Source organism: Larus michahellis, chromosome 1 (genome assembly GCF_964199755.1).
Source record: "Larus michahellis chromosome 1, bLarMic1.1, whole genome shotgun sequence".
Taxonomy (NCBI): domain Eukaryota; kingdom Metazoa; phylum Chordata; class Aves; order Charadriiformes; family Laridae; genus Larus; species Larus michahellis.
In genome coordinates, this window is record NC_133896.1 from 205,567,703 (window position 1) to 205,589,167 (window position 21,465).

General features: G+C 37.8%; 2 protein-coding genes across 16 annotated transcripts in view; one reads left to right on the plus strand and one right to left on the minus strand.

Moving 5' to 3' along the window:
* AASDHPPT (aminoadipate-semialdehyde dehydrogenase-phosphopantetheinyl transferase) overlaps nucleotides 1-2,205 on the minus strand; it is a 32,275-nt gene extending 30,070 nt beyond the window's left edge. The window contains exons 1-2 of the mRNA XM_074570615.1: nucleotides 2,017-2,205; nucleotides 600-825 (exon numbers count right to left, since the gene is read on the minus strand). Of these exons, the coding sequence (XP_074426716.1) occupies nucleotides 600-825; nucleotides 2,017-2,160 (370 nt within the window). The 5' untranslated portion in view covers nucleotides 2,161-2,205. The remainder of the gene's footprint in view (nucleotides 1-599; nucleotides 826-2,016) is intronic.
* Nucleotides 2,206-2,399: 194 nt separating this feature from the next.
* Nucleotides 2,400-19,661, plus strand: KBTBD3 (kelch repeat and BTB domain containing 3). Of its 15 annotated transcripts, none has more exons than XM_074570477.1 (6): nucleotides 2,461-2,537; nucleotides 8,524-8,774; nucleotides 9,457-9,802; nucleotides 10,962-11,209; nucleotides 14,006-15,099; nucleotides 19,424-19,661. In XM_074570477.1, exons 4-6 carry the CDS (start codon nucleotides 10,986-10,988, stop codon nucleotides 19,444-19,446), a joined length of 1,341 nt encoding a protein of 446 aa, XP_074426578.1. In that variant the 5' UTR covers nucleotides 2,461-2,537; nucleotides 8,524-8,774; nucleotides 9,457-9,802; nucleotides 10,962-10,985; the 3' UTR covers nucleotides 19,447-19,661. The 15 variants fall into 15 exon arrangements, with proteins under 15 accessions (XP_074426593.1, XP_074426554.1, XP_074426485.1 ...); XM_074570486.1 differs by having other exon boundaries at nucleotides 9,457-9,693; XM_074570401.1 differs by having other exon boundaries at nucleotides 9,457-10,687; nucleotides 14,006-19,660.
* The last annotated feature ends 1,804 nt before the right edge of the window (nucleotides 19,662-21,465 follow it).

Here is a 21,465-nt window from a genome sequence, read left to right on the forward strand (position 1 = left end):
AGTCAGGTTAGCACAACACTTCATACAAATAAACAGGCCAACAACTAAAGTTTGTGAAGTTTGGTCTTTCACCAGGGGCACCTCAAATGTTCCCATATGACCCCTTCCCACTGAGGATTTCTGCACACTCATAGCAAATCTTCGATGCCAGTTTGCTACAGCGTTGGGCCTGGTCCTGACACATACAATGCCCACACTTATGGACAAGACAGTAACACTCACAGTCACAGGCTATAAAGTTCTCATGGTGATGGATCCCACTGTCCCTACTTGGGAAGTTGTCCCTGCTTCTACCTACCAGACAGCAAATCAGTAATTAAAATATCTGTAGATACTAGTCCTGCCAATATCATAACAGGATTTATGACCTTATTTTTCCAGGGTTATGCTTTTCTAAATGGGAAACGTATCCATATCTGGCATAACAGAAAACCCTAAATAAACAATGAGGAGTGCATTTAACAATAAAAAAAGCAAATATGCAATACATTCATACACTCTAATGACACTAAATTTCCAGGAGACTGGTTCTTTGGGAAACATTAAAATGTTCAGCACTTAACACTACAGAATCTGCTTTGGTCACCATAATGCATTACCTGGTAAATTAGTCTTCATAATATCAATGCCAACTTGAAGCTCAGGCTCAGCTGCAAGAACTGCATAATCTCCTTGATGAGAGACATTGAAATTGTAATTTGAATAGATACCGAATATATTATTTGCCAGGAAAGGTTTTCCTTTCGATGTCCTTTGCAAGGTTATTTCATTCCAAGGTATGCGCAACTTTTCTGCAATTAATTTCCGTATCAGCAGGCGACCAGCCTATGAAATAAAACGGTAGTGATTGATACAGAACTATTATGCTACATGCAAAATATCTGTGATTGCTAGAAAACCATCTGCCTAAAAAAAACCGGGGTTCTATTATTGTCAATAGAAAGTAAGAGTGTATTTTAGCCAAATCGTTTCGTTTTGCCCCTTTTATAAGAGCCTGTGTCAACTAAATTTAATCAAGTGTTCACCAGAGCCAAATATATAATACATTTGTTACCACTATTACCACAAAGACAAGACCCAATAAAAAGCAGTCCCAGCCTAGAGGAATCACATAAAATAGTTCCTTCTCCACCTTATTTACTTAAGGTACTTTACTGCATAGATGAATACTTTTTATACCACACTGAATCAGTAAAACTGCCTCAACCGCTTTCCTTTCAGTACATTCATTCGGTTACTTAGGCACTAAATTAAATACTGGACAGCTAAAAACGATGAGTAACTTCTTATAGACTAATCAGCAGAAGTTTGCATTACTACCATATTGTTATGTGATATTTAAAAACTGAATTATGTAAAAACAGCTTTATTCTCTTACACATTACACTGTTCTCGTGTATAGTCTCCTCGAGTATGTTGATTTTGTCTCCTAACTTGACATCACAACAGAAAACTTGCCAAGTCTTTAAAAATTATTAATAGCAGACAGTGACCATTCCTCTCTCCTCCTACGTGAAGGTGTAAGTAGGGATAGCAATTAATACTTTGTAATGCATTTAACGTCCCTGAAATGCCTTTGCAGGGCGTGTTTTCCCACGAGAAGTGAGAAATTTGGGCAATACTGAATCTCTTGAGAGACAATCGGGTCCCCACGGGAAAGGGCCGGTCCCGGGGCCACTAGTGGTGGCCCCGGGACCGGCCCTTTCCCACGAGGACGCCCCCCAGCGGAGAGCTCCGGGCAACGCGGCCCTCTGAGTGCGGCCTGTGGGCTTACACCGCCAGCCCTGAGGGGAAGCCGCCCCCTTCTCGTCACAGAATCACAGCAGCTTCATGGTGGGAAAGGACCCTTAAGATCATTGAGTCCAACCAAACAACCTACAATCTCTGCCACTAGAGCATGCCCTGAAGTGCCGCATCTAGACGCTTCTTAAACACCTCTAGGGATGGTGACTCAACCACCTCCCCGGGCAGCCTGTTCCGGTGCCCCCTTCTCCCCTCCCCCCCGCCATCATGTACCAAGGCGGCCTTGGCATCGCGGGCAAAGACAAACTGGCCGATGCGGTCCTTCTCCTCGGGCTGCACCAGCCGCGCCGCCAGTAGCCACTCTTCGCGGCAGGGGCGCCAAGCGGCGCAGGGGAAGGCCCAGCGTACGCTGCCCATGGCCGCTACAACGGGAGGCGGCGAGCCGCAACACCCCGCCTCAGCGCCGCCGTGAGGGGGTAGGAGGGACCCACCCTCGAGGCACACCGGCCAATCTGATATCAGAGCGCCCTGTGAATGACAGGGGAATGCACCAGGTACCGACCTATCAGGGGAAAGGCGGCGCCTGCGGCTTCAGCGACAGCCGCGCTGTCGTCAGCGGGCCCAGAGAGGGACCGGCTCGGGAGAGTGGGCGGGCTTTCCTCTGGATTGACGGCTAGGGCAGCCATTGCGAGTGCAAGAAGCGGGAGAATGACACCGGAAGCAGCCAATCTGCTGGCGCTGCTGCTGCGGCGGGTGGGCCAGACAGGTCGACGAGCTGCTGGTGTTGGCGGCAGGTGGGTGCGCGCTGTTCGGAGGGAGCGCTAAGCGGGGGGACGAGTTCTTGGCCGGCTGCAGAGAGGCGGCTGCGCTGGAGACCGCCACACCCGGCGGCTGGGCCCGGCGGCCGCGCTATGAGAAGAGGGAAAGCCCCTTTGCAGCATCCCGCTTATCCCGCCGGAATGAGGCCTCCCGCAGGGCGCATGCGCGGGCGATGTGGGCATGCGCAGTCGCGGCGCTGTGGCGGCGGGCGGGGCGGGGGAAGGCGGCTATGGCGGCTGACGCTGAGGCCGGTTCCGCGGGGAGTGGCAGCGGGAGGGAGTGGGGCGGTGGTGTACTGACGGGGTTGGCCGATAACCCCGGCTTTGGGAAAAAGAACGTAGTTTTCTTGTAACTTCTGGCTGCCCCCGGCTTCGTGCGAGGCAGGGCCGCGTTTATGCCGTTGGGGGTAGTGTCTGTTGGGACCGTTGGCACCGTTATCGGTTAACGGCAGGTGATTCCCGCCGGTGTCTCTGGCCCCCTCGTTGCCATCAGTACCTCCGTGCTTCCGGAGAGCCGTCCTGGCCCCGTCAGAGCTGGCGGGGCCCGGAGCTGCAGCGGCGGGGCGGCCTCTGAGCCCCCCCCGGACTCGCCGGTCGGTGCTGACCAGAAAAGAGGAGACGATTGTTGCCGCACCAGGTGCAAAGCACGGCATCGCCTTAGTTTGATTCTGGCTTCTAAAGAACATGTCCAAACAAAAAGCCTTTTATATCCTGTGCTCTTTGTTGTGCTAAGAACTGTAGTGGTGGTCAGAACTGGGATTCCTGTGTGCCCTCAGTTACAGGCCATCTGTAAATCATTAAAAGGTAACCACTTTGTTTACTCTTTGGATTTGAAGCTGGGCCATGGCTAAAACTTTAGGGTCCGTTTGAAAAATTAAAACCCTCATTTCTGTTGGTTGCCTTTAGAAATATTTATGCTTTAACCATTCTTTATTGACCACCATTGAATGATGCAAAAATATTGAAAATTACATTATTTCAGGTATTTCTTAGAATCTTTCATTGTTTTTTTTTTGTTGTTTAGCATTTCCAGCTCCCTATCAATGTAGAAAAAGTGCCTTCTTTACAGATGCCAGAACAACTGCTGTCTTTCTGCCTAAAATAAGTCTCAGTTATAACTGAGTATAGGTTGGTCTTTGCAAAATATTTTAAACACAGAAGTAACATTTGGGGAAAAAAATGTTTCAGCAAGTAATCAGTAGTGTAATTCACTTATTTTTAAATATGATTCCCATTTTTCTTCATGAATTAGTCAAGGGATGTCGTACATGCTCCCTTATGTATTATCCAAAGAGACAGACAAAATTAACGGAGAGCAGAGGAAGACGTAGCACATTCAAAAAAAAAAAAAAAACAGGAAAATGCTATTCACCAGTATCAAATTGTAGCTGAGGCTTAGGTTTCAAGCATTGTATTCTGCACGTTTTGAAGAAGAGATTGCGACCATATCTTTATTTAGTTACTGATATGTGATAATACTAATGGAATATGGATCTTACCTAGTTCCCAAAAAACCATTAGGTTTGATTAATAGGTTTGACTTGTCCATGCTTTCTACTTAAAGAGATGTAAACACGTAGCATTTTTTTTTCACTAGTGGATTTATTGATCTTTTTAAAAAATAAGCATCATGCATAAGCAACAAGCAAACTGAGGATCAAGATGCAGTGTATACTATGCAATATAAATTCAATATAAAACCACATTGTTATTATAAGTAAAACATGCTATAATAATAAGCTATGCTAAATTATTCTACAAGTATGCTCAATATTGCATGTATGTTTTGAAAAAAACCCCATTATTTTAATCACATACAGAAATGACAGACTACAGAACACAGTAAAAACAGTAATTCCCTCTTCCAGAATTTGCAGTTATTTTTGCCGCAATTAGAGGAACAGCCTGGCATTTTAATTCCATTTTTTTTTCTGAAAATGAAAATTAGAGTTCTTGAACTTTTTTGGCCAACAAAAGAATTTCTGAAGGAACTTGATGAATTCAAGAAATCTAGCTTTATAATAAAATCCAGTCAGCTTGAGTTCTTCTAAATGATTATTTTCTTTATCTTAATGGATTCGTGTGTTTGTGAGAGGATATGCAATTAAAGATCACTGCTTGCAGGGAGGTAATCTTCCTACTTTTGGAATGCCTCCAGGAATCAGTGAGATTTCACTGCTTCCTGCTGCTACCATGCTGGGTTTTTTTCCATGCCAGTTTTTTTCAATCACTTCTAAAGAACCTAAAGCTTTAAAGTCTCTGTGTCACTTTTCCTTTTTAGAATACTGTCTCAGCATGTATTATTGATAAATGCCACTTTTGTGGATTAAATGTCTCAGAATGTCACATGCATCTTTTTTGATTGTCTAAAAATGATATACTGAATATTAATTTTCTTTGAAGTTCAGTTATTTGTGAAAAAGCTGTGAGATTCAGTTGCATTGAAATTTCCAGACAGGAACCTGTAATTCTGTTACTGTCTGTTTTCAATCTTAGACAGCCAATGACTGTAAAAACAATAATACAATGTAAAAGTATAGAACTTTGTGCTTAGTATTTATAATTTAGTTACATTTCAGTCTACTCTTGTCTTCTTAGTCAGCAATTGGAAGTATCACAAGATCCTTTAGGTACCTGATACACTCATATTCATCTTGCTGAATATTAAATTAGGTGCTGTTAAATTAGATGTGTAGTGGGGAGTTGTGTCTTTAAAAATTGTTAATAAATTACTAATTTATCCCCCTTTGAGTAGATAAGGAGTGAAAATAGCAAATCATCTTGATGGGTATATAGTAGACTTAATAATATAATACTTTTAATATTAGATTTTAAAATGCTGACCTTGACAAAACTTACATTAACTGTTCAGTTAAAATTTGTATGAAAAACAATCTAAAACTTATCTAGAGAAATGCGTATGGTTTCTTTATCTTCATTTGTCTTAATTCTTTCTTCCTCGGTACAAAAAGCATGCTGTAAAATACCAGCATTTAAGATGTCTCTTTTTAAAAATCCTGCTATCTAGTCAGACATAGTATCCAAGGTGGGAGGAGGCTAAGTGACAAAGGTAATGTTCTCTTGAAGAACAAATTATTTTTCATAAGATATCTGCTAAGAACTATTAATAATTAATATTCTTTTTTATTGGTGAGAGAGTGCTGTACAGAGAGTGCTGTAGCATAGCTGAATTGTGCTTTGAGATAAAGCAGCTAAATAGTTTTACAATTGATTGTAAATAGTAAAGTATCAAATAAAGGTTGAGTTTAGACTATTTTTGTCAGCTGCTTTGGTAGAGGAGAGCATCTACACACAGATTGTTATTTGTACTGTCTGAATGCAGACATGCCTGATGTAAGATTGGTGTCTGTTGTGCTGGGAACAGTCCAAGGCTTCAGTCCCATGGCAAAGGTTTGATGATGTTTATTGTCAGGCAGACATAGCCCAAACATGCTTTTTTTGACAAAGTACTAATTTAACTATACACGATACTTACGTATGCTCAATACTTTCACAAAACAATATCCCCTATGCTATTACAAAGTCTCATATATTTGTATATATATTTTTATCTTACAATATAAAGTGATCAAAACAGCTTGGTGTTAAGTCTTCCCCAGTGTCAGTCTGTACCCTGTGTCCTCATCTGGGTGTTCATGCTCCATTCATAGGCCCTCCCTTGATTAATAAATTTTCCTCTGTTATTCACTCAGAATTAATTGCACATCTTATACCATTCTCAACTTCATTACCATATTTAAACTTCTGTAACCATGTTATCTGTCAGTTGCAGCATTTAAGGCTATTTTGACTTTCAGCAAAGGTGTTTCTGGATATGTACTTTATATGAGTGTGTTCTGATTGATGCTGTGGTGAGCACTACAGTGGACGCTGCACAAACAAAAATTCATCTCTGCCCAAAGTTCACTCAGCAGTTCTGTTTGCTCTGCTGTTTCAAATCTGGTGGAATGGATATGAACACCATTCCTAGGAGGCATATTGCAGTAGTTCTGATTTTAGCGTATGCCTGTTGAGATATTCTGAAAATGGCTGTCCTCGTTGTTTTTGGACTCCTACATAAGTTTAACAATATGCTGTGTTTACAGTCTCTTAGTGTAATATGTAGGATTCAACAAATACCCAGGGTATGAAACTGATACTCAAAAGGGCAGCTGGACTTTCCGAAGGATAAATATAAGAATAAACAAATAAATTACACATTTCAACTTCTTCCACATACAGAATTATAAGTACATCTAAGAAGGATTGTTGATGGCACCAACTAAAAGAAAATCTTTATAACCATGTTAGGTCTTTTAACTGTCTTTGGAAAGGGAACATGAGCATTGGTGAAGTAAAAGAATTCCTATAGAAATTCAGTGGGTGTTTTTGGCAGCTGGTTGCTTGGTATACAAGTATTAAGGTCAGTTAAACATTTTCTTGTAGCTTTTTATCAATAGATTAGATACTTCTAATAGGAACATGTGTATATATCAAATTTTCAACTATGGGCTTATCAGACTTCTCAGTGTGGTTACAGGGCATGTGGGTCAACGAGCTCATTATGGTCTAGGCTGCTCCATCCTTTATGGTCTTGGGAAAAGGACAGTGTTAAAACAGGAGTCTTGTGAACAGCAGAATTAATTAGGTCTGTATCCTTATTAGTGGACTTTGTGACAGACCATAAGAATGCTCTTACCCTCCCAGATGGTCCCTTAGTTCATCCACTGTAATGACAAAAATTACCTTACCATCCCAAGCCTGCTTCTGTTCAACTGCTAGCTGCTTTGTGGCCATACACACACTGGCCATTTCTTGCCACTTAACTGTCAGGTGTGCAGAATGCCTTCCCCCTCAACTGGAGATCTATACAGATAGCTCTGAGAGGTATGTTTATCTCCCCAAGGATGTATTATGTGGCGTTTACCTTAGTAACTTTGAAGTCTGTATCAAATTTCACTGTAATGGCCAATGGGCCACTTGTTTGATGTCACTTTCAAGCAGAAAAACGGGGCAAATGTATTAACTTTAAAGGAGTTTGGTTTGGGAGGGTTTTTGGTTTTGTTTTGTTTTTTTTTAAGAAAACCAGGCTAATAGCTAACCAGGTACTTGTCAGTATAAGATTTGTAAACATTCAGTATGCCAGCAGAGAAGTTTTGTCAAGCTTGAATTTGGTCACATCAGAGAAGACATTTGATCTCACTGCAGGCAGTACCCAGACACAGTACTCAGCCTTTGATGCATCATGTTGCAGGAGATGCTGAAAGGCTGGTGGTGCGACAAGTGCCCAGTGGGTCAGGTGATGGAAGAGGGCTAGAGTATACAGCCTTTGGCTGCCATGATAAGAAGCTGTATGGCACACAACCATATGTTAATAAACAAAAGTAGGAAATCCCAACTCTAATGATTGGAGTTTGGTTCTTGTTAATCCACATAAAAACAGACTTTGTAATTGGAATCCTGTGGGAGTCAATGGAGCAAATATAAGGGAGGCTCGTTACCCAGCTTTCCTGAACTCTGCACCTACGTAATGTATGTCTGCACCCTGCTATGTTTTCTACCCTTTTGTCAGTAACTTGATCAAATATTTATAAAGATATTGATCAATTCATATGGCTTTGTAGAAGAATGCATGAAATAATTATAAATGCGAGTTGGCCTCATTTAACGTACCAAGTTTTAGCTGAATTGTTAAGATATTTTTGAGGGCTCTAAAATCATCAACAGATCCAGTAAAGTAGTAAATTAGTACCAAAATTATCAAATAAAACAGGAATTGGCTACAAGGGAGGTGAGAATTGAATTTTTTAATATTTTTTTTTTTAATTGAGTGGAGGCGATGGTGAACTAGGCTAAGCCACAGCGCAGTATTCATAAGTATCTTCCTTAATGATGGACAAATACATTTGAGGTACGCTGCTGAAATTTGCTTTTAATAAAAAATAAAAATCTGCTATTACAGATTAGGATTAGGATGCACTGGATAACCTGCAAATTGGAGAAGTGAGACACTGATGAGATCTTAACCATAATGCTGTACAACAAACCTGATATCAGTAAAAGAAGTATGAGTTCAAACTGGAGTGGATGAAGAGAAAACTACAAGAAATAACAAGGAAAACAAAAATTCAGTCTCATAAATGGACCTTGGAACGTTTGACAATTGTTCATTATAATAAAAGCTGAGAGAGGATATCAACACTCTTGATAATTGTGAGTGAGTAAATATACAAAGAAAAATTAAGTCAAATGACAATTTTGACAGAAGAACATTAGTAAATTGATTGTGTAATTAAAAGAAAGTCTGCAGTCTTGGTACCAATATACTGGGATAGTCTTTCTGTAGAAATAGTGGCAGTAAAAGAAAACTTTCTGAAACATAGATTGCTTTTATGAAAGTGATTGTATGATGTCTTTGCCTAAAGTAGCAGAGATGGACTTGGTGACATCAGATGGTTCTGTGTACATTATACAAAGATGAATATTGCTCAAATTGATAATTTTACCTACAGAGAGCAAGTGGTAGGTTGGAGCTTGCTATAGAAACTGCGTGTAAAAGGAGATACACGTCTACTATCTATTATCAACTCGAAAATTTTGTGAAAAGGTTTACATTTCCTTTAGAAGAAGTGTTACTTTTCATGATGCCAGATAAACCTTGAAATTCACCTACATTTTTTTTAAGTTTAATTCAAATATGGGAAACTAATTTTGCTGGAACAACTCTGCTTTTGAACATTCAGTCTTTTGAGGAACAGGCCTTTAAGTTCATAAGAAAAGGGTATTCTAGAGAATCCTGACGTACAAAAAAGCTTTATGGTTTATGGAAGTTGGGGTTTATGAGGCCATACATTATCAGAATAAATGGTGGTCTTGTTCTTCTGTATTTTCCTAGTTCCTCAGGCTTAGAATGGAAAGAGTGAATACGTGAGATTGTCTGGCCATGGGAAGGAGAAGATGCCTGCTCCAAGGGTGCCAGTGCTGGCAGCAAGATCAATGGATCTCTTCTATTCCAGGAGACATGGAGGTCTATTTGTGGTTGGAGCTACCTGACTAGATAAAGCATAGATCAGTCTGCTATGAAAGTACCTCCCATGAAGAAGACTGCCTGGTGGCTTAGTTTGCTCTGAATGTATCACTTTATCAGATAAGCCTTTTCATGAAATTAGAAACCCAAACCAGTATTTTTCTGGTTTCCTGGTTTGGCTTGGAATTTTTTAGCCCCTTCTCTGTCGATTCAGGTGGGACGTTATCTGTTGCTAATTTTAATTGGAATTGTGGAAGCAGAATCCTGCAATAGAAAAACCTTGGAATGATTCCTTAAGATTTAAAATAGGCAAGCTTCTCTCAAATTTGCAGTAAGGGCAGTTTATGCATCTGTAGCAGTATAAATAGCTCTTTAAATAGGTATAAATAAAATATACTCATGTTTAAAGTTTCTTTATGTTGTCAAAGTGGAGTAAAATATTTTTAATGTAAAAAATAGTGAAGCCCAACTTACCATACAAACAATGCATTTCAGTATAGGGATTTACACCAGAAAAACTTGGCCGCTGAAAGCGAGATTGCATTGTCTTGAATTTAAATCAGTTCTGAAGACAGTTAATTTACGCCACTGTAAAGGAAGCTCACAGTGTGCACCATAAGCTGTAAGCAAACATACAGCTTCATAGCAAGACTAGAGGTACAAGATAAAATCAGTATCAATTGACTAAATACTCAAAGTTGCACCAAAACGCTTTTAAATGACCCCACTTGGTAAGCCCTAGCAAGCCTGTAATTTGGCCAGGCTGTTGGTGTTTGTTCTGTTACTTTAGTCCGGAGTGGCTCATGGGAATCCACTTGGAAAGTAGTTAAGTAGCCTGTATCTCCCTTCCACTGTAAGCTGTAGAAAGACCATTGGTCTGCTTTGAGTTTGGGGGTTTGTAATATACAATAGAGCCTTCTCAAGTCTAAAAACATGTAACAAAGTTTTGCTTTCCCATCTTCATTTTACATCCAATTGTAAGAATTTGGGGGTTTTTGAGGGTAAGCCTAGGACTAGTCTTTCTCTTGAATGACCATTAAAAACTTTAACACAGTCTTTGCTGTGCTTCTTTTGGACTTTATTGAAAAAATTCTTACAGGTGGGTACTATTTTTAGAGTTGTTCTTTGAAACATGTCAGATATTTTACTTTTCAAAGTATGCTATGTGTATTTATTTTGCAAAGTAGAAGTAGTATTATCAAATTAAATTCATTGTAAAAGTAGTTTCTAACAAAAATTTAGAACTGAGCATAGGACTTACAAACCAAATTCAATGCTGGGATATTTTTTGTTTGTTTTATGGTATATTGATTTATTTTATTTTTCTTTAAATAGTAAGACTGTAGAATCAAGTACTTACTTTTCCATTTCAGTTTCAGGAATACGTTGAAGAAACCATGGCCAATCAACGGGATTACATTAGCAGACCTATTTGCAATGGAATTTCTGTTCCTGAAAATAAAATCAATTCCTTAGTGGCCGAAGGTCATGGACAACAAATTCTAAAAGTACTACAAAAATTCAGAGAACAAAATATATTTTTTGACTTTAAAATCCTTGTGAAAGATGAAATAATTCCTTGTCATCGTTGTGTACTGGCAGCGTGCAGTGATTTTTTCAGGTAAACCTAATTTTGGCATGAGTTTGCAGGAAATGAATTGAAGGTTCTCTGGGAGGGAGGGAAGGAATATAATTACAAAAATTAAAAAATAAATCACCACAGCTTACATGTCTGCAAAGTTTGGAGCAAAGCATTCAAACATCATATTAAGGATAGGAAAAAAAAAAGAACCAAAAGACCTCCAGTGTTAGATGCCTAACCATACCCCAAATACCTTTGTATTTACAAAGTGACATGAGGACTCTATGAATTTGAGATTCAGACAGCAGTCGATACTCCGAAATACGAATGTCAAACCATAAGCGCATGGTTTTGCGGTTAGGCAGAATTGACACAAGTTCTGTAGCTTTTAAGACTTATCTGTTATCTGTCGGCTGTACTTGAAGGTCTGCAGGGGTGTTGTTTGACTTTGTATGGGACAGTCTATGTACTTTGACACATTAATATTGTGCAACATAACAGGTCATTTATAAATACATCTTGCACTGAGCAATTGTGGATAAATTGTACATGGTTTCGGAATGGGGCTGGATTTTGTTTTGTGGACAGTATAGTAGAGTTTGTCTTCAGAGGTATTTAAACAGAAACCTAATATTTTTTCTAAAGTACAGATTTCAGCCTTTCCACATGGAATTATCTGTGATAATTTAAGCGCTTTTGGTGCTTAAAGCTATGCATTCTTAAGGGAGAGGCAGATCATTCACATACAGGATATTAATTTATGAAGAACTCTGCTAACCTTTTTAGTAGTAAGGCTCACACTTGCAATCCCACGCTGAAAGTCTGTTTCCAAATACACTCTTTAGTAAAACACAAAGCTAAGATGCCCTAACAATGAAAAAATAGGTTTCTGGAAATGAGTTAATGAGTTTGATTCAGTTGCCCATGCATAGGTGACAGGTGTTTTTTCCAAATGGCCTGGTGCATCCTGTGGTCTGTGGGAGTCTGCTATATATGACACCAGACATAGGCTAGATGTATTCTTAGGACTACTGAAAGAAGAAGAAATGCAGATAAAATAAGCTAGCAGCAGATTGTTTTTTCCCTGACACACAGAACTACTTGCATTTCAAGTGTTTACTGCTTGACAGCACAGAGATGCTCTGGTAGAAACAAATATTAGGATGAAATAGCTTCCAGTGGTAATTTTTAGAACTGAAGTTAAGCACATGGTAAAACATGTGGCCCTTTCACTACCTACAGGCTCCTCAGGATAAAAGTTGCTGGGAGAGACCTCTCCCTGCATGTAACAGTTGATAACAGCAGTCATCAAATTCGTAAGTTGTCCTGGAATGCAAGACCTTCAGGGAATAAAAAGTACCTAGGTCCACTAGATAAATTTTAAAATTAAATGCCTTTTGTCTTCCTTGACCTTTTGACTTCTCTTAGTTTTGCTAAACCCAAGATTCCGCAACATTTTGCTCCCTACTTGTTAGCTTACAGAATAAAAGCCTTTGCCTAGATTGCTCTCCTTCTAGTATTGTTCAGTTGCTATTTTACTCTGTAATTTAGAGATTTGTATCACAGCTTTTGGGTTAATGAGGAAAGGATTCTAAGGATCGTCACTTAGTATGCAAAAAAGCAAAAAAACAGTCTCTAACTGTCTTATTGTAATTTTATGTTCTGGTTCAAGAGGTCACACAAGTTCCTGCTTTACCTGATGTTCACTTCCCAAAGAGCATGCTGTACCCCGTGATTTTATTTTTTTTCCCTCTTTGCCTTCATAAAAGCGTGGGATTTTAAAAATCACATACTATACAGATACTAATTGTATAACTGAACCGTGATATTAAACTTTTTTTTTAATAGGATATATTAATAATCCAGATTATATACTTAGTATTTGCTGATTTATCTAATTTTTTTTCCGCTATTATCTTTTGTCAAATTCAGAAGCCATTGCTGTCACAGCCTGATGCTTAGGCTCTGGGAGGGTAGGGCAAGTGATGTTGCAGGACTATTCTGTTGCCAGCACTTACCGGCTTGAAAAACCTTAATTATTTTATCTTGCCATGTTAGATTGTGTGAAATAGTTAAATGTTATTACATATTTACTAATAAATCAGTCAAAGTTGTAATAAAATTTGCACAAATCTACTGATCAATAATATTTGTTCCACAATTTCAACCATCACCTTTGTATTCAGTCACAATCCACTTTCTGCACAAGTTTCATTGTGTCATGAAGTCCTATGTCAAAACCTCATTTTTTCTGACATCTGCCTGTACCCATGCATCTGTCAACTCTAAGGCAAAAATTAAGTTTCCTCATGTTTTTTCTCCTCTTTCACCCCTCACTTTTATTACTGAGGAATGCACCTATCATCCATCCTGCCATTTGCTCAGCCTGCAATGTGGAAGCCTTTTTTTGCTTAATTTTCTGTATTCATCCACAGTGCATGACCTAAATCATGGAGCTTTTTTATTATGTATGTTTTTAAATGTGCCTTTATTTCTCAAGCTGTTGAAACTGATGCTGCCCCTAAAAATTTCACATTTTCTTTCACATTGAGAACTGAGACTTCATCACTGTCTGTGAAAATCCATACAAAACACAGGTGCTGCTACCATTTTTATGAGCCATCACTTTTAATAAATACTTAATCACTACTTCTTTTTTCTTTGACCATATCAAGCAAAGGCAGTGTTCTTACTTATGAGAACCTCCGCATTTTAGATCTATGCAGCCTGCCCACCTTATTATATGCCACATTTTCTCCTTCCGCTCACATCAGTGTTCTCTGCTGTTTGCTAGATCTTTAATTTGTGTGTGTATCTTCTATATTTTATTCACAGAGCCATGTTTGAAGTTAATATGAAAGAACGTGATGATGGCAATGTTACTATTAGTAATCTATCACCCAAGGCAGTGAAAGCTTTTCTTGATTACGCTTATACAGGAAAAACAGAGATAACAAATGATAACGTGGAAATGCTCTTCCAACTGTCGTCATTTCTTCAAGTTTCTCTCCTTTCCAAAGCATGCAGTGACTTTCTAATAAAAAGTATTGATCTTGTGAATTGCTTACAGTTGCTTTCTCTATCAGAAAGTTATGGTTCTGTACGCTTATTTGATCATGCGCTAGACTTTGTACAGCACCACTTTTCTTTGCTACTCAGATCAAGCGATTTTTTGGAGATGAATTTTGAGATATTACAAAAATGTCTTGAGGCTGATGAACTAAATGTTCCTGAGGAAGAATCAGTGTTGAAAGCTGTCCTTCAATGGACCAAGCATAACGTAGAAACACGACAGAAATATCTACCTAATTTGATTAAAAAAGTAAGACTACACCAGTTACCTGAAAAGACTTTGCAGGACTTTCTACACTCTGAAGAACACTTACTTAAGAGTGCTAATTGCTCAGTAATAATCAATGATGCAGTTAAAAGTGTGCAAAACTTTAGCGGACTCTTTCCAGATGCACGTCCTTCAACAACAGAAAAATATATATTTGTTCATAAAACTGATGAAGATGGAGAAAACAGACATACATTCTGCTACAACATCAAAACAGATAAATGGAAAGAACTACCACATACGCACATGATTGATCTTCCAGGGTCAAGTTTATCTAGCTATGGAGAAAAAATATTTATAACTGGAGGATGTAAAGGGAATTGTTATAGGACTGTCAGGCTTCATATTGCTGAACCATTTCATGATGCTACTGACCAAACCTGGTGTTACTGTCCAGTCAGCAATGAATTCTCCATAGTGTCAGCTATGAAAAAACCAAGGACAATGCACACATCTGTTGTAACCTTAAATCAGCTGTTTGTAATAGGGGGAAAGACCAGAGGAGCTCAAGAAACACGAAGTCTTTTGGATGTAGAATCCTATAATCCTCTTTCCAAAGACTGGAAATCTGTAAGCCAATTACCAAGAGGTATCTACTATCCAGAAGCAAGCGCATGTCAGAATATAATTTATGTCCTTGGCTCAGAAGTAGAGATTACTGATGCCTTCAATCCATCTCTTGACTGTTTCTTTAAGTATAATGCTATGACTGATCAGTGGTCTGAGCTTGTAGCAGAGTTTGGGCAGTTTTTCCATGCAACTCTAATCAAAGCTGTTCCAGTGAACTGTACATTGTACATATGTGATCTCTCCACCTACAAGGTCTACAGTTTTTGCCCAGAAACCTGTGTTTGGAAAGGGGAAGGATCTTTTGAATGTGCTGGCTTCAATGCAGGGGCGGTTGGGACAGAAGACAAAATTTATATATTAGGTGGTGATTATGCTCCAGAAGAAATCACAGATGAAGTTCAAGTCTACCACAGTAGTAGGTCTGAGTGGGAAGAAGTTTCACCAATGCCAAGAGCCTTAACTGAGTTTTACTGTCAGGTCATTCAGTTTAATAAATACAGGGACCCCTGGTCATCCGTACTGACAATTTGCTCTGGAGAATTTTGAAACTCCGGGGTCAAAAGAATCTATTTAAATGCACAAGTTTTAGAACAGATTTTTAGGTATTAATTTACAGACAGAAAAATATGTACTGTTTTGTTTAAATCTTTAGTTTAAATTGGATGCTATAGAATTGCTTTTGGAAGAGTCCATTAAATTGTCATTCAGGCTCGTCATTACATAGAAAGTATTACTTAATTTTATATGCAAGTCTTCTCTGTAATTATCTGAATACTTTGCAAAATGATATTATATTTCAAAAAAGCATTGTCATGAGGAATTCATTGTGTAGTATGTGCCATCATTTCTGTAATATTCGTAGTTGTCCCAGTAGACAAATTGCTGAGTGAGAAAACTGACTGTGATACTGTTTTCCCTACGTAACTGAAGTTTAAAAGAAATCTACATTAGTGTTGTTTTATTTAGGTTTTTTTAATATTTCTAAACCTGTAATAGGAATTCATTGTTAGCTTTGTCTTCTTAGAATGACCTTAGCAAGGGCAAGAGCCAAAGTGACCTTCACAGCATTAAAACCAGGTATCTAACTTGAAGAGACTGGTAATTCCTATCATCTCACTTCAGCTCTTCAGTTTTACCAGTTTTTCTCCATCCTTGTGCCTTAGTAGTAGCTGTACTTTCTGCTTTCATCCCATTAACCGTGGCAAGACGAACTGTGATACACAGTGCAGGTTGGGGAAGATTTCTACAGGGTGGATGATTCATGTGGTACCTTTGCTTCAGTCATGCTGTTAAGTAAAGAAAAAACACTTCAGGATGTTTTCTACAAGAAGTCTTCCATCTCTGAAGTCTCCAGCGCTATCTACTAAGCAGCCACTAGGCTGCTTACAGCAGCAAGCTGTAAAATAAATTTTAGTTGTTGCTTCGGTTAACTATGGGAAAAGTTCGTATCTTGTCATACATCAAATACAAAGTTACAAAAACAAACCCCCATATTTAAAATCAAAGTAAATAGTATTTCTGAAGTGAAAGAATTCATTTTTTTAACTTCTGTAGTGATTTAAATGAATTCAAACACTTTCATCTTGTACTTCACGGTAATTTTAAGTGTTAAAATATTACATGATAAACACTATATTGCTTGATAAACTTACAGTAATCATTATTATAATGTTAAAACTGTAATGGACTTTTAGTATAAATACTAGTGTAGGCATACATTGTGAAGTAAATTTGATCTTATGAATACAAAGTGTCTGACATAAGGACACTGAAAATAGCTAGATTTCATAAATTCATTTGTAATCTTCCGCAGCCTGAGAATTTTCTTTCTTTCCAGCTATTTGAATAAGATATTGGGAGCCCTTATGTTCCATATAAGTATCGTTTAAGCAGTAAGGTTGTCTTATGCCAGACAGAACGGTTCTAAACATCTAAGCACATCTTTTGCAAGCAGTTTAAAAATGAACAAAATTTAGTGAGGTGTCTAAAACATCTTTCATATGGCTTGCGATGACCGTGGTAAGTTCATTATCACATCACTACTGTGTGTGCTTTTTGCAAGTCAAGCTCGATATTAATGCTTAAAGCTTAATATTGCCTAGCAACATACTTCTGTTTTAAACGGTAAACAATGGAAAGCTCCAGTTCTGTGATTGACTCCAGAATTTGTTATCAGATACCTTTATATTTAGATAACATGCATCATAAATATTTTCATAAGGATGTAAATGAAAATTATGCACATTTGGAAAACATATTGATAGACTGGAACCCTCCCACTCAATAATTTATTTGTATTAAGATGCGTGTGAGTTCTGTAGAAGTAAGTAGCTTGTTGTTATAGCACTTCAGGCAACTTCCACGTTTATTTTGCTCTTTTCATAGTGAGTCTCCAAATCATACTATAGCTACACTTAGCCAGGTAACCTTTACGATCACCATACTGAAATGCAAGCATTTTTATATTGGAACACAACTACTTTTTGTTAGTGCAAAGCAAATGTATTGACTAATTTAGGAGAGATGGAGACTTCTATTCCTGCTTACTGAAAGAGTAGGAGAAAAATAGATACATAGGAGAACAGTTGTTTTAGCATTAATAAGGCTACTCGTGGTAGCATAGAGACTTCGTTAATCATTAATTATTGCAACTCGTCAGTTCATCAGAAATACAAGGCCCAATTCTCCTCTGCTTGTGTTTTTGTGTTGTTTTTATACCCGAGTAATATGAGTATGCAATTTATGCAATGAGAAAAGTAACATATTATGCCCATAGTACATGGGCATAAATAGCTATGCAAACTGGAAGAGACTAGAGAATTGCGAGGTTTTTTTAATTGCCACTGTCGTGACCAAATTGCTGGGTCACATAAACAGCTAGCGAGTCAGTCAGTAATTCAGGTGATGCTTTTGCCTCCAAGTTTTTCCTTACAGCAGATTTTTTTTGCAGTCTTCCATCCAGCCACTTGTTATATGTATAAGCCTCTGGCATATGACATCAGACAGAGCAATGACGTATGTGGTAAATTAAGCATTATTAGTATATATAGTGATATAGTGATATAGTTTTCACTATATAGTGAAAACTGAACAAAGCTTAATTTGGAAAAGAGACATGCTTCTTTAATATTCTATGCTACATTTGCACAGGAACTAATGTCAGTTCCCAGTTTGACAAATCATTCACGGATTTCAAATGGAGTTGAACTCTCTTACTCAGTGATCAGAAAATAATGTAGTAGCGTCAGTTACTTTATAGTATTGCTTACAGAAAAGTTACTGTGAAACAGTACGAATTTTCTTCAGTTATGTAGGTAAGCCTGTATTATGGCTCTCATAGAGGAAAAAAAGGCCATTTGCCACAATTCCGCATACAGAGAGTTAAATCTGATAGCAGAATTGAGTGCAGAAGAGGCTGTGTTAGAAACTTGTGGTTAAAAACAAGGCTTTATGATAGCATTAGGGGCCTATGTTCCAAATCCTGTAATTAATCACTAATGATGTAAAAAACCTCAGTGAAGTCAACTCCACTACTCGGAATAATATGGATTACTTGCATGAGTATCTGATGTAGGTCTGGATCGAACAGATTTTTCAGTCTACGCAGGCGTTATGCAATTTAAAACAAAAATCACAAAATTAGTCCAAAGCGAGTTTTTCTACATTTTTTCTGACTTTTCAAAGCTCACAGTACTTTATGAAAAAGTACCTCCTCTAAAAATAGTCGATGACTAATGATTACGTATGTTCTCACTGAAATATAGTAAGATGTTTAAAACACAAATTGCATGTGTTATAATCTACTATTTGCACTTAAATGATGTAACCAAAACATTTCTAATAGTATTCTATGTCACAGAACACATTATAAGCATGACCAGTATAATATACCTGAAAATAATATATATTGTATGTGGGATTTTAATATCCAGTAATGATTATATTGGATAATCTTGATTTTTAAAGAATGCTATCAAAACATTATGGCACTTTGGTAATGTTATCATTCTGGTTTAGTTGTTATAATAAATATCGATTATTCAGGTGTTTATATTGATTACGTTTGCACAGACCTGATGCTTACTCTATTATTTATGTACTAATGAATTTATTTTCTATATTCTAAATACATTTGTAGTAAGTCAGTTTACTGCTGTTAAAAATTCATTATATTCACAAAATGAAATAGAGTTACTGGGTCGGATTTATTTCTGGTATTATTCCATGAAGAAAGCTGTATACCTCCTCTGATTAGTAGTAAGTAGTAGATAAGGTATAGCCTATAGAATGTGCTGTCTGCAGTTCATAATGTGGAATCTAATTTTAGATGTTTCTGTTTGTAGGTGACCAACAGGAGGCAGCATAAGATCTATTTTAATTAAAACAGACTGAAACCAGGGATATATTTGACAAGATTTATAGCTGAACATTATGCTCAATTTACTTTTTTTCCCTGCTAACATCCAATAGAGATCAGTAACATTTTGCTGCTGCCTGGGCTCTGCTGATATGTGGAAAGTATGATACTACATGTTTGCCAAGATGTTCATTCTTTCGTGAAATAAAAGCACCAAGCAACTGAATCCTTCTCAGGTCTGATTTTTTTTCAGTGGGTTTCAAAATACAGCAAATCTACAGTGTTTCTAATGAGGTTAACTACTTTTTTCTTTCTTTCTTTTTTTTCAACAGGAGAACATTTTAAATGTTAGGTTATAAACAAGAATGCAGTTAGCATGAATGAAAATTGCAATGAAGCGTTTTTTTAATTATCCTTGGACCTTGTATTTGTATATCAACTTGCTGCTCCCATGCTAAATTTGATTTAGCCTGCTGAAAAGTTGTATGTTCACCATTGTAAACTACTCATTTAAATTGGCGTATTTTTTAATTGGATCCATCTAGCTCAGATTGATACATAGTTTGTTGTTTGTTTTTTTTTTTTAACAGTTTAAGTATTGCAAATGATTAGGTATTTATTTTGACTGAAGTGGGCTTCCATACTACTTAGAAGTGGCTTTAAATAAAAGGACATATAAGCTAGTCTAAAATTTCTGTGCAAAGGGTGCAGAAATGGCATTAATATAAAGTGAGGGAGCCCTGTATTGGCTTGTGTTCTTCCAGAACTTAACATTCTGAGACCTTCAAACCTCTGTATAGTTTACAGAGTTACAACGATAAAAATTAACGTTCCAACAGTCCAAGGCCTTTGCCCACAGCCAGCAAAAGCTATTTGGAGACATGAAACATTCCAGCAGCGTTCACAATGTTAAAAGCTTATACTGAACAATGAAGGGATTCTCAGACCAAATTTGAGAGCTGTAGTTGTGCAGCCCTGTGCGCGATCAGAATAAAATTGCATAGGTATGTTCTACACCTCCAGTGAATTCCCCGTGGACTTGCCCAGTTCTTAGCCTGAAGGAGACCGTATGGTGGGGCTTTTCTCATTGTCATCAAAGGCAAGGAAGCAGAGTCTGGATTTAATGAATAAGAGACACATAAATTACACATAAATTCAAAACAGTTCACACGAACAAAAGAAGGTCCAAGGATTTTTGTTGGAGGAAGCTGGTACACACCAAGATTTTTCACCTGTGATCAACAGTCTCTGTAATACTGGACTAACAATAGGGGAAAAAGTAGAGCTATTTAGAATTATGTGCACAGCTATCCTAGGAAATCATATGCTTCCTAATTCAAATTATTCTAATGGACACTAATCATATTTAGCATTTTTGTGCTTCACAATAAAAGAAGGATACTCAATGAGGTATAATTAGCACTAATTATTTTTGCAGACTGGCAGAGGTTCAGACTGTTAATGACTTTCCCTCTCTATCATTTTTCCACTTACTTGCACCTGAATCTAGTTTGAACTAGCTTGCAAGACCTTTAGGGCACACATGCATCTTATTTCTGAGCACTGTCAAAATACCAGTAATAATCTAAATTGAAGCCTAGTTCATACATAGGCCTTAGTAAGAAATATCCCTGCATAATATACTGCCAGCAACATGGCATGGTCTTGCCACCCTACTCCTTACTATTTTCCTTTTTAAATGTTTGATATTCAGTACACAATGGTAAGTATGGCAGCAAAACTATCGTTACCTGTAAACAAGCTGGTAACATTCATAGCCTTTCCATGTTTAGTTTCTGTAAATATTTTCAGGAAGTTCACTGCCAGAAATGTTAACTGAAACTGGAAAAATGCCACTTTAAAGGAGATTTGCAGTTTCATCATCAGAATTACGATCACTAGAAGCTATATTAATCAAATAACCTCTCCATCCAGTGAAATGCTTAAGTCCAAATACTGAATACAGCCTAGAACTTGCATTTGAAAAGGACCGAGCAAACAATTGTTAATAAATATGCAAAAGAATAC